We start from the raw sequence: 24,926 nt of genomic DNA, 5'->3' as shown, positions 1-24,926 counted from the left end.
TTCAATGTTACAAATAGCATTAATATGGCACCAATTACATACATTGATTAACCCCATGCATTTTACATAATGAAAACACAAATCATCTTATCTTATTTTCCAATTTTATCCTCTTTGGTTGAAAAATGAACATACTAGTTATGTCTGTAACATCAAATAATGCAGACTCCAAAGACTTAATCTTGTTCTTTTTATTGATAGCATTTGATACATCTCCATACAGATTACCAGTCTTTTTATGATAGAAATATGGTTTTCACCCTACATGGTATACTCTAGCATTGTTATTTTGTCATGTCAATATTACATGCACGTGTATATATACCACTTTTCTTGACCCTATTCAACATTTATTCCTGAGGTTATTTCCATTCTCCACAATATTCTTATTTTTGCTACCAATTCCTGAATAATTTCCTAGTTGACATAACTTTTCGTTAATTTGATGCTTTAAAATGTAATTCAAGAGCTAACCACTGAAAGGGTGTATTATACATGTATCTAAACAGAGCAAAGTGAATAAAAATATGTGTTCATAAATATGATGTAATGAATGACCATGTACAAGTCTTAAGCCCCCTTCCACTATCACGATCTGAAACCCTGATCCGTCCCGATCATTAGATCGGCGGAGAGCGGGATAGGAATCAGTTAAATTCGGGAACAGCGTAATAACAACATTGTGAGGACGGGTAACAGCAGGCACAATATTCAGATCGGCGAGATAGGCTAATTTTTTTAAAACATGTTCAAAATTTCATGCCGATCTTCCCGATCAGATCTTCCCGATCAGAAAACACACATTTTGAATCGTGGGGGAAGCGGGAAAAAGCGTAAGCAACACGGCGCGCAGTCATGGGATGAGCATATTCGGGTCTTTACTGGCATACTAACAGCGGCACGTGGACGTAATGAATCCCCCGTTCCTTTGGACAACTTATATTGCTGGGAAAGTGACTCATTTTCCCCCGATCCTACCTGATCTGAAGGTTTGTCAAATTGTAGCAAAATCGACCTAGTGGAACGGGGGCTTTAGCCGCAAACATGTTTAATATTTATGCTCGGTCAAATATTACAGTTCAAATGTGCAATATGTAAATACTTAAGTGTTCCAGGGAAGAATTTATATGCCAAAATATTGCTCTTATGTACAAATTTTGATACAATAAATCATTTACTGTAAAAGTTATTAAATTCATTTCACTATTCAAATACTTGAGTGCAATGAGTGCGGTATATGCTTAGTGGTGGTTAAAAATATTGGAGTGAAGTCAAGAATAATTTTTCAGCTTCCAATAATGAGACAAGGTATTACTACTATTACCTGGGCCCCCATTAAAAAAAGTTACTATAAGCACTATCATAATTTTGCTATTTAGTAGTAACTTACATGAAATACTTGACTTTGATTGGCTGTTGAGCACTGTTAACATGGTAATAACCATTGGATGGCAAAGTTACTGTAATAGTAACTTTTATGCAATGGGCCCCAGAAGTATGTAGATACAGTATATAAGCCAAAATCTTTGTGGCATTGATTTTCAACACATTATTTTGTTATGACTACATTGCCCCAAATAGAATCTGCCATCAAATCCAAAATTCTACAAAAATGTATGGTATACCACACCCTCGGTATGCATTTATCCCTTATATGATTACTATGACCAGTTCTACACAAAAGATGGCACCTGTACAGGCGAGTCTGCCTAAGTCGAATGTCTTGGAACATCAATCCGTTTCAACTTAATGAATGCTTCACATGTTCTTGAGGGTGTTTCACAAGAGCGTGAATCAGAGTGGCAATCAAATTCCCAGTTGCGTGTGGTATAAAAGGCATCATCGCATTGGTCAAATCATGCTGAGAGGACGTGCACTACTGCATATTAATCAATAAGAATGTGTGTTCCAAATCATGTGTGCATTGAAGTCATACTTAACTCTTTGTGAAACACCCAACTGGGGTCTGTTGCAGAAAGAGTTGCGTTTAAACGCAAGTCAAAATATCAAGCGAAAGTCCCGAATACGGGTGCTTCATTGGTTGAAAATCAAGTTGCGCAAGATATTTTGAGTTGCGTTTGATCGCAACTCTTTCTGCAACGGGCCCCTGGTCAGAAAAGTTGCTCCAACTATTTGACATACATGTAGAGCAGGTCGACTGAGGCAGACCATTATCCTACAGGTGTTGTTTACAATGCACTAGACCTTGCTAAGCAACTAAAAGTGAATTACTTTAAAGAGTCCAAAATCACAGGAGGTCGAATGCTCTATCACATTGTTGGACTTTATAGGTGTGGATTTCAGTAGGGAAAACAACTAATAGGTCCTATCTTACAAAGGATTGCCATTGATCCAATCAACCACAACTACGGAAAGGAAGCAACGTCAACATCTTAAATGCATGTTTGTTCAAAATATTTTCTAACTATGATGTATATTCATGCATTCTTTGTTTTCTTGAAATTTCAGTGTGCTTCTCTTTGTTTACAAATGACATTAAGTTTCTTGTAGAAAATATCATGACAATGATGGATTTCCATAGAATTGCGATTGATCAGATCAATTGTAACTCTGTAAGATGGGATCCTGTTCAACTGTTGAAAAAAAAACCTTTTGTTTGAGGAAAAATCAAATTAGAGGTTTTAATCAACTTGGTATCCATAAAAGTCACATCAAGGCAAGTATTACAAGGCATATTGAAAAAGAGCAAGAAAACAATCCCCATACATTGATAAATGGAATATAACATAAGGTTCAGACATTTTTTATAAACCCTACAATGCCCGAAATACAAAACCTTTTTTCCCTAAAAGAATAACAAGCATGCACAGAATAGAAACAAAGAAACCCACCACCGCCATATAAATTAAGACTTACATCGCACTTTAAACAAAACAGTGAAAAACAACCAATTGATTTGTCCTAGTTTTATGCTCAATAAAATCTGAACCATTTCTTAACTTTGACAAATAACAGGACAGGTTAATTTTGTGATCCATTTAAATGAATCAATTTAGTAGCACATCAAATATGAGTTGAAGATACAACAGTAGAGTCAACCTTATTTTGTAGAATATAAAGATTTGTGACACAGACGGGTTAAAAAAGTTAAACAAATTTGATTTACGGGACTCTATCATTGACTTGCACAAAGTTTTGACCACCAATGAATCAACTTTCCAAGGGTTGATGATAACACAAGAGCATTGAGTGACTGTTAAAAATACATTGATAAAACACTTCACATATCAACATTCTTTTAAAATTCATATACCATAACTATACCATTTTCATATCAAAGATTCATATTAATCACCAATGATAAAGGATCTGTTTTCACATAGGTGAACCTTGAGGGATAATCGGTTCAGCAGCTCCAAAGCTATCCCGGGATGAAAGCATTCAGTGTATCAGTGCGAGGTGCCATGTAGATGTGTAGCAGTGCTAGGAACGTGGGTTTAGTGAACCAACTTATGCAGTACTTCTATCTGGTTTGTCTTTTACCCCAACTTCAACTTTTCTACAGACGGTAAACGTCAAATTCGAGCCCCCAAACCCAAAATGAGTCACAACTATCTGAGAGCTTTAAATCAGGTATTATTGTAAAGTGTATCCCTAATCAAAGAAGGAAAGTAAAGAATTAAGTTTTACCTCTCTCATTTTAAATGATTTCTCACACTTGTGAGAAGTTATCCGATATGTTAGAGCTAAAAGGAACCACATTTCAGTATACAAAATGAATAAACGAGTTTGAGAGGAGGAGGTGAAAGAATATCTAATTCAAAGAGGCAAACTGAGTTGAGTAGATGTTAATTTGGTACGCATCAAATATAAAATCTTGGAAAATTGCATGAAAATTTGTCATTTGCATTTTATTTACAATACCTTGACAATTTTTAGAGTAACTGATGAGAATGGAGAAATAATTTATTTGAATTTAGAGTACAAGTTTTTTGAGAATATATATGATAATAGTTGCCAATAATGATTATCTCTATCAGTAGCCTGACATTAAAAGCATTGTATGAAACATAGGTATCTGATGGAAAACTGATGATTTTTATGTAAAATAATACTGATCAAATATTTACTTTATCTTCCCACTACTAACAAGGGATTGGTACATGTAAACATATCTTGGCTAAATGAACAAGAATATTATTTCTTACAGAAAGATACAGACCTAGCTTTTTAATTCTTTCTATTTTTCTTGTGTGCCTCGGAATAGAATATTTCTACATAGATGGTGCAATATAAATGCCTACTATTATTATTATTGTAATGTTATACATACATTATATCGCTGTTTTAGTATCAGAAATAAACAGAGAAATGCCCAATATAGACCAAATATTCCAATTAACCCCACTTACCACCTTACTGGAACCCCATGGAATCTTCAACCAATACTGGTACCATAATCCTTATCTTCTCCAAATCCTTTTAACTGAAATTCTAATTTTCAAAGTTCTAATCTTAAATATTGTCAAAATTTTGAGCATATGTTGACTGAGTATAAAATGATTTATTACTATATGTCAGGGGTTAGGAAGATAAAGGCTAATAATACTTCAGCTAACGCCTGCACCAGAATCCTGATTTATTAATAACGTATAAAAAAAAAAAGTATGGTTGCCACCTTAAATAGTATAACAACATCAATGAAAACAAGATTTGCAGCATGTTCCCTCTATTTCTCACAAGAAAAGCGAAAAACCGTTAATATAAAAGGGAGATGTCATCAAGGTAAATGTTAACACGCCATTGGCTGAATTCTGTTACCATTCTTATAATAATCTGTGAAACTAGGCACCTTGAGACACTGAGTATACCCATGGGTTGGTTTCACAAAGAACTTGTGATTATTTTAACTTTGTCAATATGGTTACTACCATGGAAACCCTTCTATTACCACTTCAATTACAAGGTGGACACCACGCTGTTTACAAAAACACGTAAGGATTGTTTATCACTATCGGGCAACATACACACGTACAGTAAAAAGGGGATCGAATTGTCAAAATCATTGAATATGCATTTTCTTTACAACAGTCCTGTGTGCATGGCATGTGGAAATATTTTTCTCCATATGAAAATAGAGATGTAAAACATTATTTAGGGTGAGAAAACAAGACAAACTACATGTAGTTGTTCGGAGGGCTCTGAGATCGAAGCAAGATTACTCGTTTAGGGTCCTTTTTTGAAAGTCCATGGATAAGCCCAGTGCCCACCTTGTAGTGAAGGTATAATTATTACTGTGTGTGTGCCGTAATGAACACAGAAAGCATGTTTATGATGTCATACCCCCAGCAAGTCAATATTGATGTACACCTGAAACTCCCATATACTGCCGAGGTTCGTCAAGAAAAAAAAATTCCAAATCATGCCCAACATCCTAAACATGGAATGCCAAACACACACATATGCAACTCTTGAAAAAGTCCATGGCTATAAAAAAAAATTTTTCATCTAATAAAAGCGTTTCCTCTGGTAATCCTGTTTCTTCTGGAACACAACTACACCGACGATGATACAGACTGCGATGCCCAAGATGATACAAAATAAAATGAGAAACATTCTTTTCCAGCTTAGCGTGGAATTCTTAAACGCTCCTTGAGGATCATCAATGTGATCTGTTCAAAGAAACACAGAAAAAAGGTAAAAATGTAATTCCCGGACCGGTATTCAGTTCAGAGCACTGATTGACCAATGCCCGGCACACATGATCTGTTGTGATCCAATTTTCAAAGAAAAAATATCATTTCAGATGAACGTTCCAACCTATTAACCCTCAACAATCACAGTTCAGAATAGCGGTATGAATAATGAAATCAAAATTCCAGTCTATTTCCAGCCTCCTTGTGGGATCGCATAAATCTAATTGAATTTTGGCAAAATCTGGCTGAGAAGGTTAAAGAATACATGCTTTCCATATTTTTGCCTGAAGATTGCTGTCACTTGATGGCCGTATTCTGAACTTGGGCTTAATATCTGGGGGGTGTTTCACAAAGATTTAAGTATGACTTAAGTCGCACTTAAATACCGACGCGAACATGATGTGCAATGCGCGATTTTATTGATAGATACGCATTAGTGCGCGTCCTCATGACACGATCTGACCAATGCGATCAAGCCTTTCATACTGTACGCAATTCGGTATTTAAGTGCGACTCTAAGTCATACTTAAATCTTTGTGAAACACCCCCCAGGTCTCAAGTTGCGGTTGATAGCCAATAGTGACAAGTATCTCTAACAGGACAAGTTCAATTTGTCAGTTCATTTGATACTCAAATCATTCAAAACTGACTGGGTCTAATAACCGAAATAGTTCTATTCATCAGTAAAACATGATGTGAGAGCCAAGTAAAGATGGGAAACATAAATACAGTCTGGAAATACTTGGCTTCCCATAGCTTTAACACATAGACCATGGCCGAAGTTAAACCCGACTTTAGAATGCAGGCCACTATTAAATTTAAAGAGGAATAAGAATATAAGTACCCTCTTGAGCTTACCTCTAGGTGGAGCAAAGTACTGTGCTGATGGTGTCAGCTTGCTGTAATCTGTGTTTTTATCTAAATCAACACTTTCAAGCTCGTAAACTTTTACAGAATGGATGTCATGATTATCTGCAAAGAAATGAGAAGAGAGGCAATTGATCCTTGTATCAGTAACTCACTACACACATAGAAATATTATCTAGGCATTTAACAGTGTGCTGAGACCATGTGTTTTTGTTTGCATGATTTGAATAGGCAATATTTATATAATATTGACTGGTCTTAAGGGGAACATCAAACATATTGCCAGCAAAAGAATCATATTGGCCCAAGTCTTTAGACGAGGGCAATATGGGTCTTTTAAGGACGTTCCACAGTTAAAGTGAAATCCATGTCATTTTTACCAAACTTTGCACATAGATACTTTAGAACCTTAATATTCGAAATATGCAAAAATTAACATAGGTCCATGTGCTTGATTTTTTGCTATAGAGCTTCAAAGTTTACCCAAATTGATGTTCTTAAGAATTGCGCATTCAAAAGAATTTGGCATTTTTAGACCGCCCAAGATTACTACAATGAGTTTAAACCTCCATTACTCATTCAAAATACATGAAAAAGTCATCAAATTTCGCAAGAGAGTTAATAATTGTATCGTTAGAACGGAGAATCTATTAATAGTGCTATTTGTTTGCAATTTTAAGTTTAACAGCACTGTCAGTTCTTAAAAATGGCGTAAAAGATAACAAAATCCCAATCTAAAAAATGTAAAATTTCAGTAACAAACTACAAACGTACAATAAATGCTGCACTTTATTCAAAATCCATGTCATTTTCACCAAAATTTGCAGAGTTGTAAAGGAAGGTATACCTAAGAGGTACAAACATTAAAAAATAGGGGTTCATGTGCTTGTTTTTAAACTATCAGCATTTTTATTAGAGCAAATGTGCTTTTAAAAACACAAAAAATGCGCCGAATACTTTGTATCTATGTGAAGAAAAAATCAAAACCACTCTACCATTTATTCAAACTCGGGGTAATATTCGTGATTCTTGGCAGCACTGCAGAGTAAAGTATTTTGAAATTGTAGAGAATTTTTTTTAATCGTCCATGGAATAATTCCACTTTTTAGCTTCATGAAATAACACATCGGATCTGCAGTTAAAGTGCAGAAGATGAGAAAAATCAGCTCATACCCGCAGCTAATTAATCACCTGTTCATCCATTGTGACGTCAGCGCGCAGAGTGTAAACTATGCGCAGATCATAATGCGCACAAACATAACTGTGGAACGTCCTTAAGGGCAATATATTTGATGTTCCCCGAAAGAAGGGCAGTCAATATTTTTATTATCATCCAAATCAGATATCTAGAGCAAAAATCATGATAACAGTGATATCTTTTAAGAATAGAGTTCTGTTGTGTCATGATAATATCAGTGTCTAGGCTCTGCCCTTTACCATTATGACGTACTTGCAAGCGCCCAGATCCAGCGTTGTCTTTATTATGACGTACAGTATATTGTTTCTGCACGAATCACTATGACGCTTATCTCTTTCTGCGCATCCTCAAAGGCCCGGATGTGAGACCAGGCAAAATACAAAGGTATATTTTGCGTCGTCTCTGCATGCAAAGTCAATACGCGCATTGAGACCGAGGAAAATACAAACAATATACCTATCCCTTCCTGATAATAATAAAATACAGGGAAATACGGTTTTGTAAATGACCAGCTCATATGTCTGATACGGGTGATAATAAAGCTTATTGCACGATTCGCCCAAATCTGATCTATTCCCTATAGGCTTACATACAAAACTTACTGTGCAATATGGTGCCATATTGCATGGTCTAATGAATAATGATCATTGGGTGGGTTAACAAGAATTATCATCTACATAGAGTGTTTTAGCAATATACATTAAAAACAAGTACTTTGGTCTGCATCAATAGGCTGTTCAATACCAGAGGATGTCCCTAAAAGGACCGAAATCCATATAGGCTCCTGTACAAAACTTGCTGTTGAATACGAGACCATATTCAACAGTCTAGTGCGCATGCGTGAAATCTACAACTTGTACAACAATGAAAGCAATGTGATGCGCAGCATAGAGCACAATGACACTGAATCATGCCATAAAGAACTACATGTAGGTTGCATGTAGGCCTAGTTGCATGTCAACGAACAAATTCAATCTTACCAGATGATAATGTAGGGACATGACTTGTTCAATCAAATTTATCCCTCTTATTTTTTTGGAGGGGGGTGGGGGAGATGATAATAGTTATATTGGATGGCTTTATTTCATGGAATACCAGAAATATCTTATTCATTAGGGCCAATATTCCACTCATCTATGATTCTTGGAATATTTACCCAAACTCTCAGAATATTTCTGGTATTCCATTCCGAGCCATCCAATATAATTTAAATGTTCCACTCATTATGGCTTACATTGCACTCCTATATGATTTGTGCAATTTTGGTCCTAACTCGGGGAACATTTCTGGTACTCGATTCTGAGTCATCCAATGCAATGAAAACATTTTTCTTGAACGCTCTGCCTTGGAGTATGATTGTCCAAGTAGCTGAATAACAAGAGAGATTAGAATAAACACTTTTCGACAAGAAAACTTCATTGAAATGCTTTAAGTCATTCACTTAAGGTCATGAAACGCAGACATTACCCCTATTACCCTAATACAGCTCATTTAAGTCACAGATAGGCTCATAAATATGGAAGTTGTGCCTTGGTTATCTCACAAATCAGTTTCTTTTTTCAGCAGAGATGTCTTGGAGACTTGCTTGCAACAAAAAAATGGAGACGTCGCAGTGACTGCTCCACTGGTTAGATTCTGCCATAACCAATATCCCCCCATTCCATATCTGATTTATTTTTTTAGCCTTAACTGAATAAAATGGTAAGTGAACATTGCCTGACAAATGACAATTCGTGGGGGGGGGGGGGCAATGATAAATCACCACTAAGATCGTTGTCCTACAGCTTTTGATAATCCAGTCCCCAAATACGCAATATTGTACTGCCCTCAACTAAACATCTTTAACTAGCACAACAATGATGTGGAGCTCATCCGGCATCTCGCAACGAAATTTAACACAATTTTAATTTCAGCCCAGTTGACACGGTAGTGAATTATATTGGTGACATAAAATGAGGATATATAGAATTGAAATTGATGAAGAAATGACATAGAAGCATTTTTTGTGATCTATGAATAAATTTCATATAAATCAAGCATAAATAATTTTCTAGTTAAAATTTCTAAACTCTGTGTAGAACCTTGGTGAACCTCATGTAGCTCTCAGATGGAACAAAAATAATCAAAATCAATCAACAAATAAGTATTTTTGTGAGTTTTGAAAATATATGAATAAATTATCATATTTAATGAGTTTCAAAATTCTGCGTTGAAATTTTGAATCACCACCTTGAGCTATTGTATAAAGTAAACAAAATTGAAATTGATCAACAAATGAAGAATTTTTTTGTGTGATTTATGAATAAATTTTGCATAAATTAGCATAAATAATTTTCTAGACAAAATTTCAAAATTTTGTGTACAAGTTTGGTGAACCTCATGCAGCTCTACCAGATGGAAGAAGAAATAATCAAAATCGGTAAACAAATAAAGAAGAGGCATTTTCTGTGATTTATGAATGAATTTCGCATTAATTAGAATAAATAATTTTCTACTCCAAATTTCTGAACCTCATGAAGCTCTACCAGATGGAAGAAAAAAATCAAAATCGGTCAACAAATTAAGAAGCATTTTATGTAAATTTATAAAAATATGCATAAATTAATTTTGCATAAATTAGCATAAAAATTGTTCTAGTCTAAATTTCAAAATTCTGTGTAGAAGTTTGGTGAACCTCATGAAGCTCTACCAGATGGAAGCAAAAAATTCAAAATCGGTCAACAAATAAAGAAAAAGCATTTTTTGTGAATTTAGAAAAATGTGCAAAAATTAGCATATTTAATGAGTTTCAAAATTATGTGTAGAAGTTTTGAATCCCCCACCTCGTGCTATCATATATTAAAGCAAACAGAATTGAAATCGGACTTGAAATGGCGAGGAAGAAGCATTTTGAAATTGTGGACGGACGCCATGCCACGGCATAAGCTCATCCGGCCCGAAAAACAGTGATATTTTTCTTGGATTCAATGATAGACACACTAAAAAAATTTACCTGCTAATTGCCCGGTAGCAGCCGATGCTCCGAAGTAATATCCTGTTGGTAAGATAATCCTTTCCTGGTCAACACAATGCTGCCATTTACCCTCACCGGATATATCCATCATTACCTGTGAAAATGAGCCAATTTTCAGTTATTACCATTATCATCATTTGGCATTACACAACAAAGGGGCTAACGAGGCAGGGGTCACAGAATGGTTTAGAAGGGGGGGGGGGTGACCATGCAAATAAACACATTTAGGTTTTTCGTATTGGAAAGAGAGGGAATAAATAATGCTATTTTTAGTTACTATCATTATAACTTCGCATTACAGAACAAAGGGGCCAACAAGGCAGGGGTCACAAAACAGTTTAGAAGTGACCATGAAGATTATACAAATTCAGATGGTCAATTTTTATGTTTATGTCCAAGTTTATTGGAAAGAGTGGGAATAAATAATGCAATTTTCCATTATTATCATTATCACTTGGCCTTACAGAACAAATGGACTAACGAGGCAGGGGTCATAGAATGGTTTAGAAGTGGGGGGTGGGGGGGGGGGGGGGCTGACCGTGCAAATAAACATGATCAGATGATCATTTTTACATTTTTGTACACAATTATTGAAAAAAGTGGGGGCAGATGCCTCCAAGGTTCCACAGCCCCCGATAAGTACTTGTATATTAAAAACAAAAAAAAATCGAGAAGATCATATAGCAATGTACATTATCAAACGATAACACCTACATGTAGATGAAAAATGGAGAGGCTGCCTGAGAACTGAATAGATTAATTAAGGTACCAACCAAACTGTTTTCCCTCCAAATCCATTATTGACAAATTTCAAGCAAAACCTCACTCAAACCCATTATCTAAATTCAAGCTGATGATAAATCTCATATCTTATTATAATTAACACATTAATACAAATAATATAATCAATAATCCTTTTCATAGGCCATTGGCAACCCCTGCCCATATTTACTTTGTATTTTTCCTAGTGATGCCAGTAGTTTTCATGATTGGGGGTAAAGAGATCACCCCCAACCATCAAACAAACAAAAAATGCAAAGTGAAAGTCAGAGTTACGCCTTTCCCGCAAGAAACCCGCGAACCGCTTTGCCTTACCAATCCTCACATTTGATCACAGACAAAGTAAAGGGGAATGCAACTTAGCCGCTATGAAAAGACGGATAAAATCTTTATTGTGGGATTCCTGTTAAAGGGGAAGTTCACCCCAACAAAAAGTTTATGCAAAAATAGCAAAAAAATAATAAGAAATATTGGCGAAGGGTTTTAGGAAAATCCATCAAGAACAAAAAAGTTATCAGAATTTTAATTATTTTATTAGTAACGTCATATGCGAGCAGCTTTCCTACATATTGTATGGTTTTAAAACAATCAATGAAATGTCATTTTTGCAGAAAATTGAAAATGGTTTTTATTGTACCTTTAGTATATCAGTACACACATGATTTCACACCGCTCCTAAAAAGAAAATAAAAAATAAGTCATCATGGACCAAAAAAAAAAAATGAAATTTATGCTTTTTAAATTACATAACGTATGGGGTACCTGCTCATTTATGGCGCCACAAATCAACAAGTGGAATGCCTCTGGCGGTCTCACCTACATCACGCGATTCAATATAGCAGCAGTGCTGACTTTGAAAACTACTATAACTCGCACAAGATGTTCAGTGATACTTGGTTACTCTTATGTCCACGTTTTATGAACTAGACCAATACACTTACAGAGATATAATGGTAATTCAACAAATACCCCCAAGGTGAACAAAGTTCATTGACCTTACATGACCTTTGACCTTGATCATGTGACCTGAAACTCGCACAGGATGTTCAGTGATACTTGATTACTCTTATGTCCAAGTTTCACGAGTCTGATCCATAAACTTTCAAAGTAATGATGGTAATTCAACATATACCCCCATTATGGCCAAAGTTCATTGACCTTTGACCTTGGTCATGTGACCTAAAATGCGCACAGGATGTTCAGTAATACTTGATTACTATTATGTCCAAGTTTCATGAATCAGATCCATAAACTTTCAAAGTTATGATGGTAATTCAACAAATACCCCCAATTTGGCCAAAGTTCATTGACCCTAAATGACCTTTGACCTTGACCATGTGACCTGAAACTTGCACAGGATGTTCAGTAATACTTGATTACTATTATGTCCAAGTTTCATGAATCAGATCCATAAACTTTCAAAGTTATGATGGTAATTCAACAGATACCCCCAATTCGGCCAAAGTTCATTGACCCTAAATGACCTTTGACCTTGGTCATGTGATGTGAAACTCATACAGGATGTTCAGTGATACTTGATTAACCTTATGTCCAAGTTTAATGAACTAGGTCCATATATTTTCTAAGTTATGATGACATTTCAAAAACTTAACCTTAGGTTAAGATTTTGATGTTGATTCCCCCAACATGGTCTAAGTTCATTGACCCTAAATGACCTTTGACCTTGGTCATGTGACATGAAACTCAGGCAGGATGTTCAGTAATACTTGATTAACCTTATGGCCAAGTTTCATGAACTAGGTCCATATACTTTCTAAGTTATGCTGTCATTTCAAAAACTTAACCTTCGGTTAAGATTTGGTGTTGACGCCGCCGCCGCCGTCGCCTATAGTCTCACTCTGCTATGCAGGTGAGACAAAAACTTGAAATTCTGATAACTTTCCTTAATCTTTATTGGATTTTCCTCAAACCTTCACAAATATTTGTCATTTTTCCTGCTATTTTTACTATACAGTTTTCGTCAGGGTGAACTTCCCCTTTAAAAGACACTGCAGACTTTTGACAAGTTGCCTTATATGTCTACTCTGGGTCAACTGCATGTTGTGATGATTGATTGATCGATCGATTGATCCATCCATCCATCCATCGATCCATCCATCGATCCATGACCATGGATCGATCCATCGATCGATCCATCGATCTATCCATTGATCGATCCATCGATCGATCCATCGATCGATCCATCGATCGATCCATCCATCCATCCATCGATCCATCCATCGATCCATCCATCGATCCATCCATCGATCCATCCATCGATCCATCCATCGATCCATCCATCGATCCATCCATCGATCCATCCATCGATCCATCCATCGATCCATCCATCGATCCATCCATCCATCGATCCATCCATCGATCCATCCATCGATCCATCCATCGATCCATCCATCCATCCATCCATCCATCCATCCATCCATCCATCCATCCATCCATCCATCCATCCATCCTTCCATCCTTCCATCCATCCATCCATCCATCCATCCATCCATCCATCCATCCATCCATCCATCCATCCATCCATCCATCCATCCATCCATCCATCCATCCATCCATCCATCCATCCATCCATCCATCCATCCATCCATCCATCCATCCATCCATCCATCCATCCATCCATCCATCCATCCATCCATCCATCCATCCATCCATCCATCCATCCATCCATCCATCCATCCATCCATCCATCCATCCATCCATCCATCCATCCATCCATCCATCCATCCATCCATCCATCCATCCATCCATCCATCCATCCGTTCACTTCCACTCTCCATTCCTTTTCCCCCAAACTCCCAATCACTATCTTTGCCTTCTTTACAACTCACTGTTAGTCTATTCTGGAAGTATCTGATAGCGACATGTGTGTTATGGTCTTTGTTCCTGAAAGGGGCGTGGCACCCATCCAGCTCTGTGTGTGTCCCGTCCCTGTCGTGGTCGTAGTGTAGAGTGCCATTGTTTATCTGTGCTGAAATGTACGGATGTGCATGCTGCAAAGAAAACAAAAAATATTATTAGAAATCAATTAGAAAAACAAAAACAAATTCACTTGAAAATGTCTAAAATACCACTTTCATTTAAGCACATCTCAACAGAGGTTCCTTATATTTCATGCTTTTCTGATCATTGAGTGACCTTCGAACTCTAATTTCGAATCATGTCATGAAAGCATGCAAATACAATTGCATCAATAATGTTTATCCAATTCACTGTAAAATATCTTCCGCAATTTGACACGATTGTTATGAAACTTATGATAGAAGTATTTCCTTAATTCCTGGGCCAGTTTATAGTGAAAGTGTCATGTTCACTCATAATTCCAAAATACAAGTTCTGGAAAAGCCTACCCCTGGAAGTTTGGAAAGCACCCTCTGTAACCAAATTTAAATCAAAACTCAAAACACATCTATTTAATCGATAACAAGCATTCAGGAGTCATAAAAAGCGCAGTAGAATATATACTTCAGTGAATAGTTTCTGCGCTCTACAAATTTATATACATGTATTATTATTTATCATATATCCCCATTTCATTTAAAATCCACTTGGTCTAATACCACTTTCTGTACATGATTAGATGAGCTGTTTACAGGTCAAATTTTCATCTAAAAGGTGAAAAACAATAAACAGACAAAGTTGAAATTAAAATTGAACCATCTTGGCATTACTGCCGTACTTTGGCAAAAGGAAGCAAGTTACAAAAGTATAATTTGTTGTAAATGAGCAATATGTGTTCGTCATTTACATAGGCGTCAATGCAATTTAACAGCATATTTTCTTCAATATCTTTCCATAGAACGACCATTTCTTCCCCAATTTTATCTGAACATGCAACATACAAAGGGTGTTTCAGAAACAACAATAACTCAAAGTTGACTGATGTGTCACTTGCTTTTTTTTGCCAAAGTTGGGCTAGACTAAATCACATTCACACCAAGTGTAGTGTACACCAAACAGTTATTGGACCAAGTGGTAATTGACTATCTGAGTAGACCAAATAAATGTACACCTTATAAATGAGCCATTATAGGAACTGAGATGCTTGACTATGAGTGTGACCACCACAAGGAAAACAACAACACAACATCTTGAGAAAAAAGTGAGCCCTCATTAACAGGCAAACATGGAAACTGTCATTTAAGGGACTTAAAGTCCACCCCAGCAAAATGTTGAATTGAATAAATAGAGAAAAATCAAACCAGCATAACACTGAAATTTCATCAAAATTGGATGTAAAATAAGAAAGTTATGGCATTTTAAAGTTTCGTTTATTTTTCACAAAACAGTGATATGCACAACTCAATGACAAGCAAATGAGTCAGTCGATGATGTCCATCACTCACTATTTTTGTTTTTTATTGTTTGAATCAAACAATATTTCATTTTTTACAGATTTGACCATAGGGACCGACTTGACTGAATCATATAGTATTAATCAATGCTAATTCCACATGTTCAGGGAGGAATTAATCACTGTTTCACTAGACAATGAGGAGAAAATTAGTATATTTCATATAATAAAATACGAAAGAAATAGTGAGTGGATGACGTCATCAGTCTCCTCATTTGCATACCAACCAGGATGTGCATATAACTGTTTTGTGAAATTAAGCAAACTTTAAAATGTCATAACTTTCTTATTTTACATCCGATTTTGATGAAATTTTCAGTGTTATGCTTGTTGGATTTTTCTCTTTTTATTCATATTAATTTTTTGTTGGGATGGACTTGTCCTTTAAAGAAAGATTTTTCTTCTAACTTGCAGTTTATCATCATCTGAAAATATACTTGATAAAGCTCATCGTATCTGCAGAAACAAGAAGAGCTTTGAGACTTACATTGTGTGGGCCATTGTGGTTGCTGTATGTATCAAAGAAAAGACCTAGCCCAGTGAAATAATCCATGTTTCCAAATACAGGACCTGTGGAGAGAAAATTACAAAACACCACTAAATTATCCTTCCAATGAATGTAAAACATTTAATCACACAAAAGAGGTTGACAACAAAAAGTACATGCATTGAAGGGATTTGAGAGAGGCTGGTGTTACTAAAAGTGTGACTTTTCACTCTAAGTAGACAAGTTTCTCTTACAATGGATGCCCAGTATCAATTTTCACTATCACTATCATTCTCCCTACCATTATCATAATTGCTTGACAGAAAAGCCAATTTACATAATCAGCTGAGTTAGAGCAGCTCAATAATTTGGACCTCTGTTACTATTCAACAATTTATGAAAAATATTATCTTTGTCAGATTTTTCTACCACATAAGACCATAAAAGGCATGCCTAGGTAACAAAAAAAAACCCAGCTGTTTACCATCTTTCATAATCAGTTGAGTTAGAGCAGCTCGATAATTTGGACCTCTGTTACTATTCAACAATTTATGAAAAATATTATCTTTGTAAGATTTATCTACCACATAAGACCATAAAAGGCATGCCTAGGTAACAAAAAAAAACCCATCTGTTTACCATCTTTCATACGCTCCTTAGTGTACCAAATAGCAAAGCCGTCCCCAAATAATGTCTTTCCCGATCCATGAACACTAAAATGAAGATGTAACTCCCAATTTGGTGACTTGTTTGACTGTAGAAGGAAAGGGAAGAAACATACATGGGTTAATGTTGGTCTGCAGGCGCAGACCCTGATTGAAACTTTATACTGTAAATCAACAAGTGGGTCTAGTATAGGAGTAGGAGTAGCAACAAACACAACTTTGATGTGTCCATATTGACCACATAAAGACCACCTTTCTGTGGTTTAGAGAGATCAGACTTACATACAATAATAACAATATACGGTATTTGTACAGCGCACATATCAGAATTGTTAGGTACTGAAGGTGCTCCTATGTACAATGTATTACACCAGTTAAGATAGTCTCACCTATTCCGGAGCTCACAGCTATTTTAGAAATTACTTCCTGGAGATGTCGGTACCCATTTACTTCACCTGGGTTCAGAGCAGCGTATTGTGGATCATTTTCTTCAAAGGATGTTACGCTACATGGGATTCAAACCCACGATCCTCTGTTTCAAAGTCCAGAGACTGATCCACTGGGCCACAATGCTCCACAACACAGGTTCAGGGTCATATCATTATCTGGTCTATTACCAATTCTTCATTAAATCAGTTTTTCTTTTCTTCTACTTGAAAATGTAGGAAGAAATTCAATAAATATTCTAAAGACAATTTTTTTGTTTGCCTGTTCAAGATACAGTTTGTGTTGAAAGAGGTTAGCCCCTGCAATATGAGGGCAAGGCAGTTTTTTATAGACTTAGACCACTGTTAATTGGGATTTTTTTTTTTGGGGGGGGGGGGGTAGCAAGGCAGTTGAGGTCTAGGACCCAAGGCAATGGCCTTTATCGCTAAGCAAGCCCTGGTAAAGCTGGTTGACCCCAAAGTACTTATAAACTAAAAACATCTTACATTCTAAATACATGTACTTTCCAAGTTTCAGTATGGAAGCTTATCTGGTTTTGGATTTTGTACATACATGTATGTAGGTCAATATGCCATATTTTATCAAGGTTTAATCAATGCTCACTTTCCAAGTGAACTCTTTCCAAGTTTCATAAGTATGCTGTGCAAGTGGGCCCAGAGCTGCCAACCAAAACAAGAAGGTTTTCAGTATTTTTTTAAAGCTGAAAATCAGTATTTTGGTGAGGAAATCGGTATTTTCAGAGAAATACCATAGGACTACACATCAAACTGAAACTTGGCTCGAGTTGACCATTACTTACATTGGTCACATGCTGAGAAACTATACTGAATCACTGATAAGATGAATAAGGTGCCAAAGACTTTGAAATTAGTCAATTCACACAGAATTATTTAAGAGAGTTGCTGTAGTAGTGGCCAATCCACAAGCATGAGCACAAATCAAAACTCAAGTTCATAAAACACTGTTTCTCCATTGATGGATTTTGCAATACAAGCCTTTAAAGGTCAAGTCCACCCCGACAAAATGTTGATTTGAATCAATAGAGAAAAATCAGACAAGCACAATGCTGAAAATTTCATCAAAATCGGATGTAAAATAAGAAAGTTATGACATTTAAAAGTTTCGCTTATTTTTAACAAAATAGTTAAATGAACGAGCCAGTTACATCCAACTTAGAGAGTCGATGATGTCACTCACTCACTATTTCTTTTGTTTTTTATTGTTTGAATTATACAATATTTCAATCCTTACGAATTTGATGATTAGGACCGCCTTGCCTGAACCACAAAATGTTAAAATAATGGAATTTCACGTATTCAGGGAGGAATGAAACTTCATTTCACATGACAATGACGAGAAAATCAAAATATTTCATAATTCATATAATAAAATACAAAAGAAATAGTGAGTGAGTGATGTCATCAGTTCCCTCATTTGCATACCGACCGGATGTGCATATAACTCTTTTGTGAAATGAAGCGAAACTTCAAAATGTCATAACTTTCTTATTTTACATCCGATTTTGATGAAATTTTCAGTGTTATGCTTGTTGAATTTTTCTCTTTTTATTTGAGTCAAGTTTTTGTTGGTGTGGACTTGTCCTTTAATAATATGTTTCTCTCAACATTCTGTTTTTAATTAATTCACTAATCAATACTGTAACCAAGCAGCTCAACAAGAACTTTACCTATAAATATATGCTAGTTTCACTATACAAATAAAATGACAGGCTAATTATTCTCTGTATTATCAAATCTCAAAAAGGTATATTTTACGACTAGCTAGTTACAACACACCTCCAGTTACAACTCTAGTTAAAACTCTTCTAGGAGTATTTCGGAGGAACATCATACCAAGTACTAAGTCAATGAGAGACCACACATTGAAAATGTTAGTCAGTTCTGTCGGTAAATTGCCAATTCATCGTTTGCCAACTCGTCCACTCACCACATGGTCTACTTTCATTTCATTTGGTCTAATGCCATTCTGTCCATCAACATTTCTTCTCACAACCACTTGATCTGATAACCATTTGGTCCAATCATCCCTTCATCTCATCACCATTTCATCTATGACCATTTCGTTTCATAACCAGTTGGTCTAATATCCATTTCATTTTCATTCACTTTGCACAATTCAACACTTGGTCCAATTAGACCACATGGTACATAGACTAAATGCCTATTGGACAAACTGATTATTATAAGACGAAATGGTGAGTGGACGAATTGGCAATTATACCATGTAGTGGACGAACTGATGGTAGACCGAATGATAGTAGACGAATTGGCAATCGGACTAATTGGCATTAGACGAATCTGAAATAAACCATTTGGCAAGGCTCCACACTAAACCTTTTTGCTAGGTGGCCTGATCGATCCACCAAAATCACACTTTTCGTGGCCCGCAAAGCATTACAAAAACATTACAATTTATCAAAACTTTGGTAGCCCATTCAGGCCACCAAGTGTGGGCTTTTACAGAAATTATGGTGGCCCGACTCTCAATTTAGATTGCCCCGGGCCACTGCTAATAATGTCGAGCTCTGCCGTTTGGTCCCCTTTAAATTGCTTACCACTTGGTTCCACACAGCTCCCCTCATGCTTTGATGGTCTGGTGTTAGTCTAATGTAACTATTGGTTACCATTGTGTTCCCCATGATATCCCACATGGGGAGACTAGCTCCAGCTCCTGTAAATTGACGATAGAAGAGCGATATTCATTTATGCAAATTTATGCAAATTTATGCATAAACACTGAGAAATTGGTTTACAGCAGGGTACTGTTAACTGGTACCATGCAATGCACTAATCATCATGTTTCTCTTTTAAAGAGATTACAAATGATTTTTTTGTCAAGTTTATTAAAGGACAAGTCCACCCCAACAAAAAATTGATTTGAATAAAAAGAGAAAAATCCAACAAGCATAACACTGAAAATTTCATCAAAATCGGATGTAAAATAAGAAAGTTATGACATTTTAAAGTTTCGCTTAATTTCACAAAACAGTTATATGCACATCCTGGTTGGTATGCAAATGAGGAGACTGGTGACGTCATCCACTCACTATTTCTTTCGTATTTTATCATATGAAATATACTAATTTTCTCCTTATTGTCAAGTAAAACAGTGATTAATTCCTCCCTGAACATGTGGAATTAGCATTGATTAATACTATATGATTCAGTCAAGTCGGTCCCTATGGTCAAATCTGTAAAAAATGAAATTTTGTTTGATTCAAACAATAACAAACAAAAGAAATAGTGAGTGATGGACATCATCGACTGACTCATTTGCTTGTCATTGAGTTGTGCATATCACTGTTTTGTGAAAAATAAACGAAACTTTAAAATGCCATAACTTTCTTATTTTACATCCAATTTTGATGAAATTTTCAGTGTTATGCTGGTTTGATTTTTCTCTATTTATTCAATTCAACATTTTGCTGGGGTGGACTTGACCTTTAATGTTATTTAAAGGATTGAATGATTTAATATAAGAACAAAATATATAAAACACAAATGATTAGGAAGAAAGGCAAATAAAAACCGATAAAATCATAAAAACCACTCCGTTTTACTGGGATATCACAGTGGTAGTGCTACTGATTAATCTTTATTCTTCTTCCCTAGGTAGGGGGTCCTAAAGCTATGCACCACTCCATTGCGCACACAATTTCAATGGCAAAATAAATGTGCCCTCTAGCTCTGTGTGTGAAGCTGTGACTGCAGAGTGACGAACGATCCCTATTCATTTTTTTCTACAGAGGCTGCAATAAATCCTTGAATGCAGAGAAAACCAGCAAATGTTTGGAATTTTGGACTTATATTCACTCTGATTTCATATTTTCTGATAATGGTACAGACATTTTTTTGAAACTGATGCACAGAAAATACTATTTCTTTGCATGCTAAATCGAATGCGTAGCTTTAGGACCCCTTTTACATCGGGCGGCAAAATCAAGAGGTGCTCGGAAAACAGGGCAAATTTTCGTATTAGTGAGTTGTGTGATATTTTCTTCTTGGGTATTAAAGGATCTTTATAATATTCATTACAAATTAGTGAAAGATAATTTGTTCACATATTAAAATTGGCATAGTTTTTATCGTTTGAAAACAAAGTGCGTAGCTTTACATGCTTTAGGTCTCCCCATCATATTTGGTATTCATCATTGAAGTATAAGTATTTCTTTAAGCTTATCAATTCTCACTCTATGCGAGTTCCACATAGATCTACACGATGGAAAATTTGTTGAACCACAAGGAGAAATACATGTAGGCTCCTCATAATAACGAATGCTGGTACATGTACACGTGGTGCATGTATTGTGAAATTAGCGACTTAACTTACAGTCCATATTTCAATTTTTTAAACCACAAATTCAAGAACTGTTTTGCCAGAAGATGAGCTTCCAGGCCAGGGCCACATTAAAACAGAGTTTTACTCAAAAAATATGCCATGCAACAATTCTGTGACAATTTGCTATTGACCAACCAATGCCATGCCATAGGGCACCATTGCATTAATGATTACAGTATTTTGTTGCTTGCAACTCAAGTCTCAGCAGCAAATTTTAGGAAACTTTGACAAAATATATACCTTATACACAAAAAAATCAACTCAAGTCAAGAGATCAAAAAAGTCATTTTGAGGGACCGTAATTAATTTAAAAAAAAATTAAAATAAATATAAGTTCTGTAAATTTGTACTTAGACTGCTCAATTTCTGTAAAATACATTCTACCAAAGACAGTGAAGTTGCATGTTAATATCTGCACATGCCAGAGTACAAGATAAAGTACATGAAGACTTCAATCTTTCAGACAACCCCCCCCCCATCTGTCTTTCCGAATTTTCCAAAGCCAGGCATAGGTAAAGTCAATTGTCAAGGTAAACTAAAGTCTAAACCACATTCCTAATTCATTTTAACTATTTAAATAAGAAATCATTTCATGATTTTATTTGTAATTCTGATGTATTGTGGGTGACAAGAACAGGCCTTGAAGTCAAGATTATAATGGTTTGCACACCAAGTGCAAAGTACCTCTTTTTAAAAACAATTAGGGCCTATGTCATTCCCACTCCTAGTACCAATGAGGTCCAACATTACATGTATGGACCTCATAGGCGACATCAGTAGTATTTTTGGTTAGAAATCTCTGAGAACAGGATATTTATATATTATATCACAAGTACAAGCTATATTCCTTTCTCTTATTTAAATTATAATTTTATAGTGTAAATGCATCGTTAGCAACAAAAAAAAATGAAAGAAATGAAGGGGAACTTACATTTTCACGGCTTTTTCCTGATTTTCTGGGCAGCTGCTCTTCTCTTCTGACTCGCGATCGAAGCTGATATGAAGATCACGTGATTCGCGTTCTCGTCAGCTGATCGGTTGGTTATTCTTTTCGTCAGACGTTAATAATATATATTTTATAATGCTAGCATTCATCGCTAATTTAGGTGAAAGAGATTGAAGTTAAACAGCGCCAGGTCGGAATCATAATTATTTTGGAAGAGTGTATTTATACACTCGATCTCATACCTGACGTAGACGGCGCTATTCAACATGCACAATCTTCAATATAAAAAATAAAACAGAAAGAACGCCTTGAACACAGGCCAAAATGCCTAACGATTTCTCCGCGGCATTAACAACTATCGTAAAAGGCGCTCCATTTATCAATAAAGATGGATGCTAAGCTGTCTATGGCGACAAAATTTGCCGCAAATATTTACGAAGAATTGTGAGAAATGGTCTGAAAATGCAACAAAAGAACCGGTGAGTATACCCAGTTGTTGTGTGTCCGGACAGGTTGTGTGTCCGGACGATCAATTTTAGAAAGTCATTTGGAAAAATTTACAAGGAAAGTTTTATCAATTTTTAGTACAAAATGTCAGGAAATATTACAGAGAACAAAATAGAAGATGATTACAACTATTGATTTCGTATTTGTAGTGTAATCCAATCAATGACAAAAAAGAAGGCTTCAAAAATATAAAGTGTCCGGACACCCGATCCCCCATCCTACCGATTAAACATTATCAATTTATTTAATAGAACATATTTAAAGGTCAAGTCCACCCCAGAAAATTGTTGATTTGAATCGATAGAGAAAAATCAAACAAACATAACGCTGCAAATTTCATCGAAATCGGATGTAAAATAAGAAAGTTAGGATATTTTTAAGTTTCGCTTATTTTTCACAAAACAGTTAAATGCACAACTCAGCGATATGCAAATGAGAGTGTCAATGATGTCCATCACTCACTATTTATTTTGTTCTTTATTGTTTGAATAATACAATATTTCAATTTTTACAGATTTGACAATAAGAATCAACTTAACTTAACCACAAACTGTTAAAATAATGGTAATTCCACATGTTCAGGGAGAAATAAAACTTTGTTTCACTTGACAAGGAGGAGAAAATTAGAATATTTCATATTTCATATAATAAAATACAAAAGAAATAGTGAGTGGGTGACGTCATCAGTCTGCCAATTTGCATACCGACCAGGATGTGCATATGACTGTTTTGTGTAATTAAGCGAAACTTTAAAATGTCATAACTTTCTTATTTTACATCCGATTTTGATGAAATTTTCAGTGTTTTGCTTGTTGGATTTTTCTCCTTTTTTTCAAATGAACTTTTTGTTGGGGTGGACTTGTCCTTTAATGACTACAATGTAACAATTTCTAGATAATATTGCTTAGTTCTAAGCTAGGGCGGCCCAAATGCGCGTGAGTGGAGTCCCAGTTTATATTAGCACGGGTAAGTATTGGGGTGTCGCCTAGAGTGGTCATTCCTACTCCTGAAAGTGCATACCGGTGCACTGGACAACCTCCAGTGGAGAGATGGCGGCCGGAATTTACGCCACGCTGGCAAGCAATCCCGTCAATTGCTACTAAAAATATGCCACCAAAATATGGAAAATAGTAAAGATATAGACGATACTTACCAGTGTAAGGACGCATGAGAGAATGTTCTCGCTTTAGGAATTCATTCGGATTCATCTCATCCCCCAAAACCTGGAGAAACGTCATAAATTGCACGGCAAGGACGAATAAAATGCGTGTGAACGCCATTGCATCAGTCAGGATATTCCTCATGTAGTCTAGTCCCACGCATTGAAAATAGCGTACGATGTACGAGTACGTGCTGTATAATGTTCGGTTCATAATGTGCACGATCGGAGTACTGGAGGCACTTAATTGCTAATTATTATTCATAACCAGAATGGCAGAATCAACATAACAATTGACATGATATAATTTTTGTAAAAAGAGCTGGTACGGGTACCCCCTGGTAGTATAGTTGTACCATTGAACATACGTTACATTGCTTTAATCATGGACCTATATATTACAATGGGCAAGTAAACACTGGGGGGGGGGGGGGGGGCGGGGGTGCCACTCTCGTCCCCATTTTAATTT

At 35.9% G+C, this 24,926-nt stretch overlaps 1 protein-coding gene across 2 annotated transcripts; it reads right to left on the bottom strand.

Annotated features, from left to right (window-relative positions):
* Positions 1 to 230: 230 nt before the first annotated feature.
* Positions 231 to 24,926, bottom strand: LOC129272369 (vesicular integral-membrane protein VIP36-like). 2 transcript variants are annotated; one of them, XR_010295282.1, is made up of 9 exons: positions 24,452 to 24,684; positions 20,062 to 20,177; positions 17,014 to 17,128; positions 16,375 to 16,457; positions 14,365 to 14,526; positions 10,715 to 10,829; positions 6,516 to 6,629; positions 5,232 to 5,633; positions 231 to 4,914 (listed from the first exon to the last, which is right to left on the bottom strand). XR_010295282.1 is itself a non-coding variant. In XM_064107591.1 (8 exons), the coding sequence occupies exons 1-8, from the start codon at positions 24,669 to 24,671 to the stop codon at positions 5,470 to 5,472; spliced, it is 1,089 nt and encodes a 362-aa protein (XP_063963661.1). In that variant the 5' UTR covers positions 24,672 to 24,926; the 3' UTR covers positions 231 to 5,469. The 2 variants fall into 2 exon arrangements, 1 of the variants encoding a protein (XP_063963661.1); XM_064107591.1 differs by having other exon boundaries at positions 231 to 5,633; positions 24,452 to 24,926.

Source organism: Lytechinus pictus, chromosome 12 (genome assembly GCF_037042905.1).
Source record: "Lytechinus pictus isolate F3 Inbred chromosome 12, Lp3.0, whole genome shotgun sequence".
Classification (NCBI taxonomy): domain Eukaryota; kingdom Metazoa; phylum Echinodermata; class Echinoidea; order Temnopleuroida; family Toxopneustidae; genus Lytechinus; species Lytechinus pictus.
The sequence above is the reverse complement of the archived record's forward strand: the minus strand, read 5'-3'. Positions and strand labels throughout refer to the sequence as shown.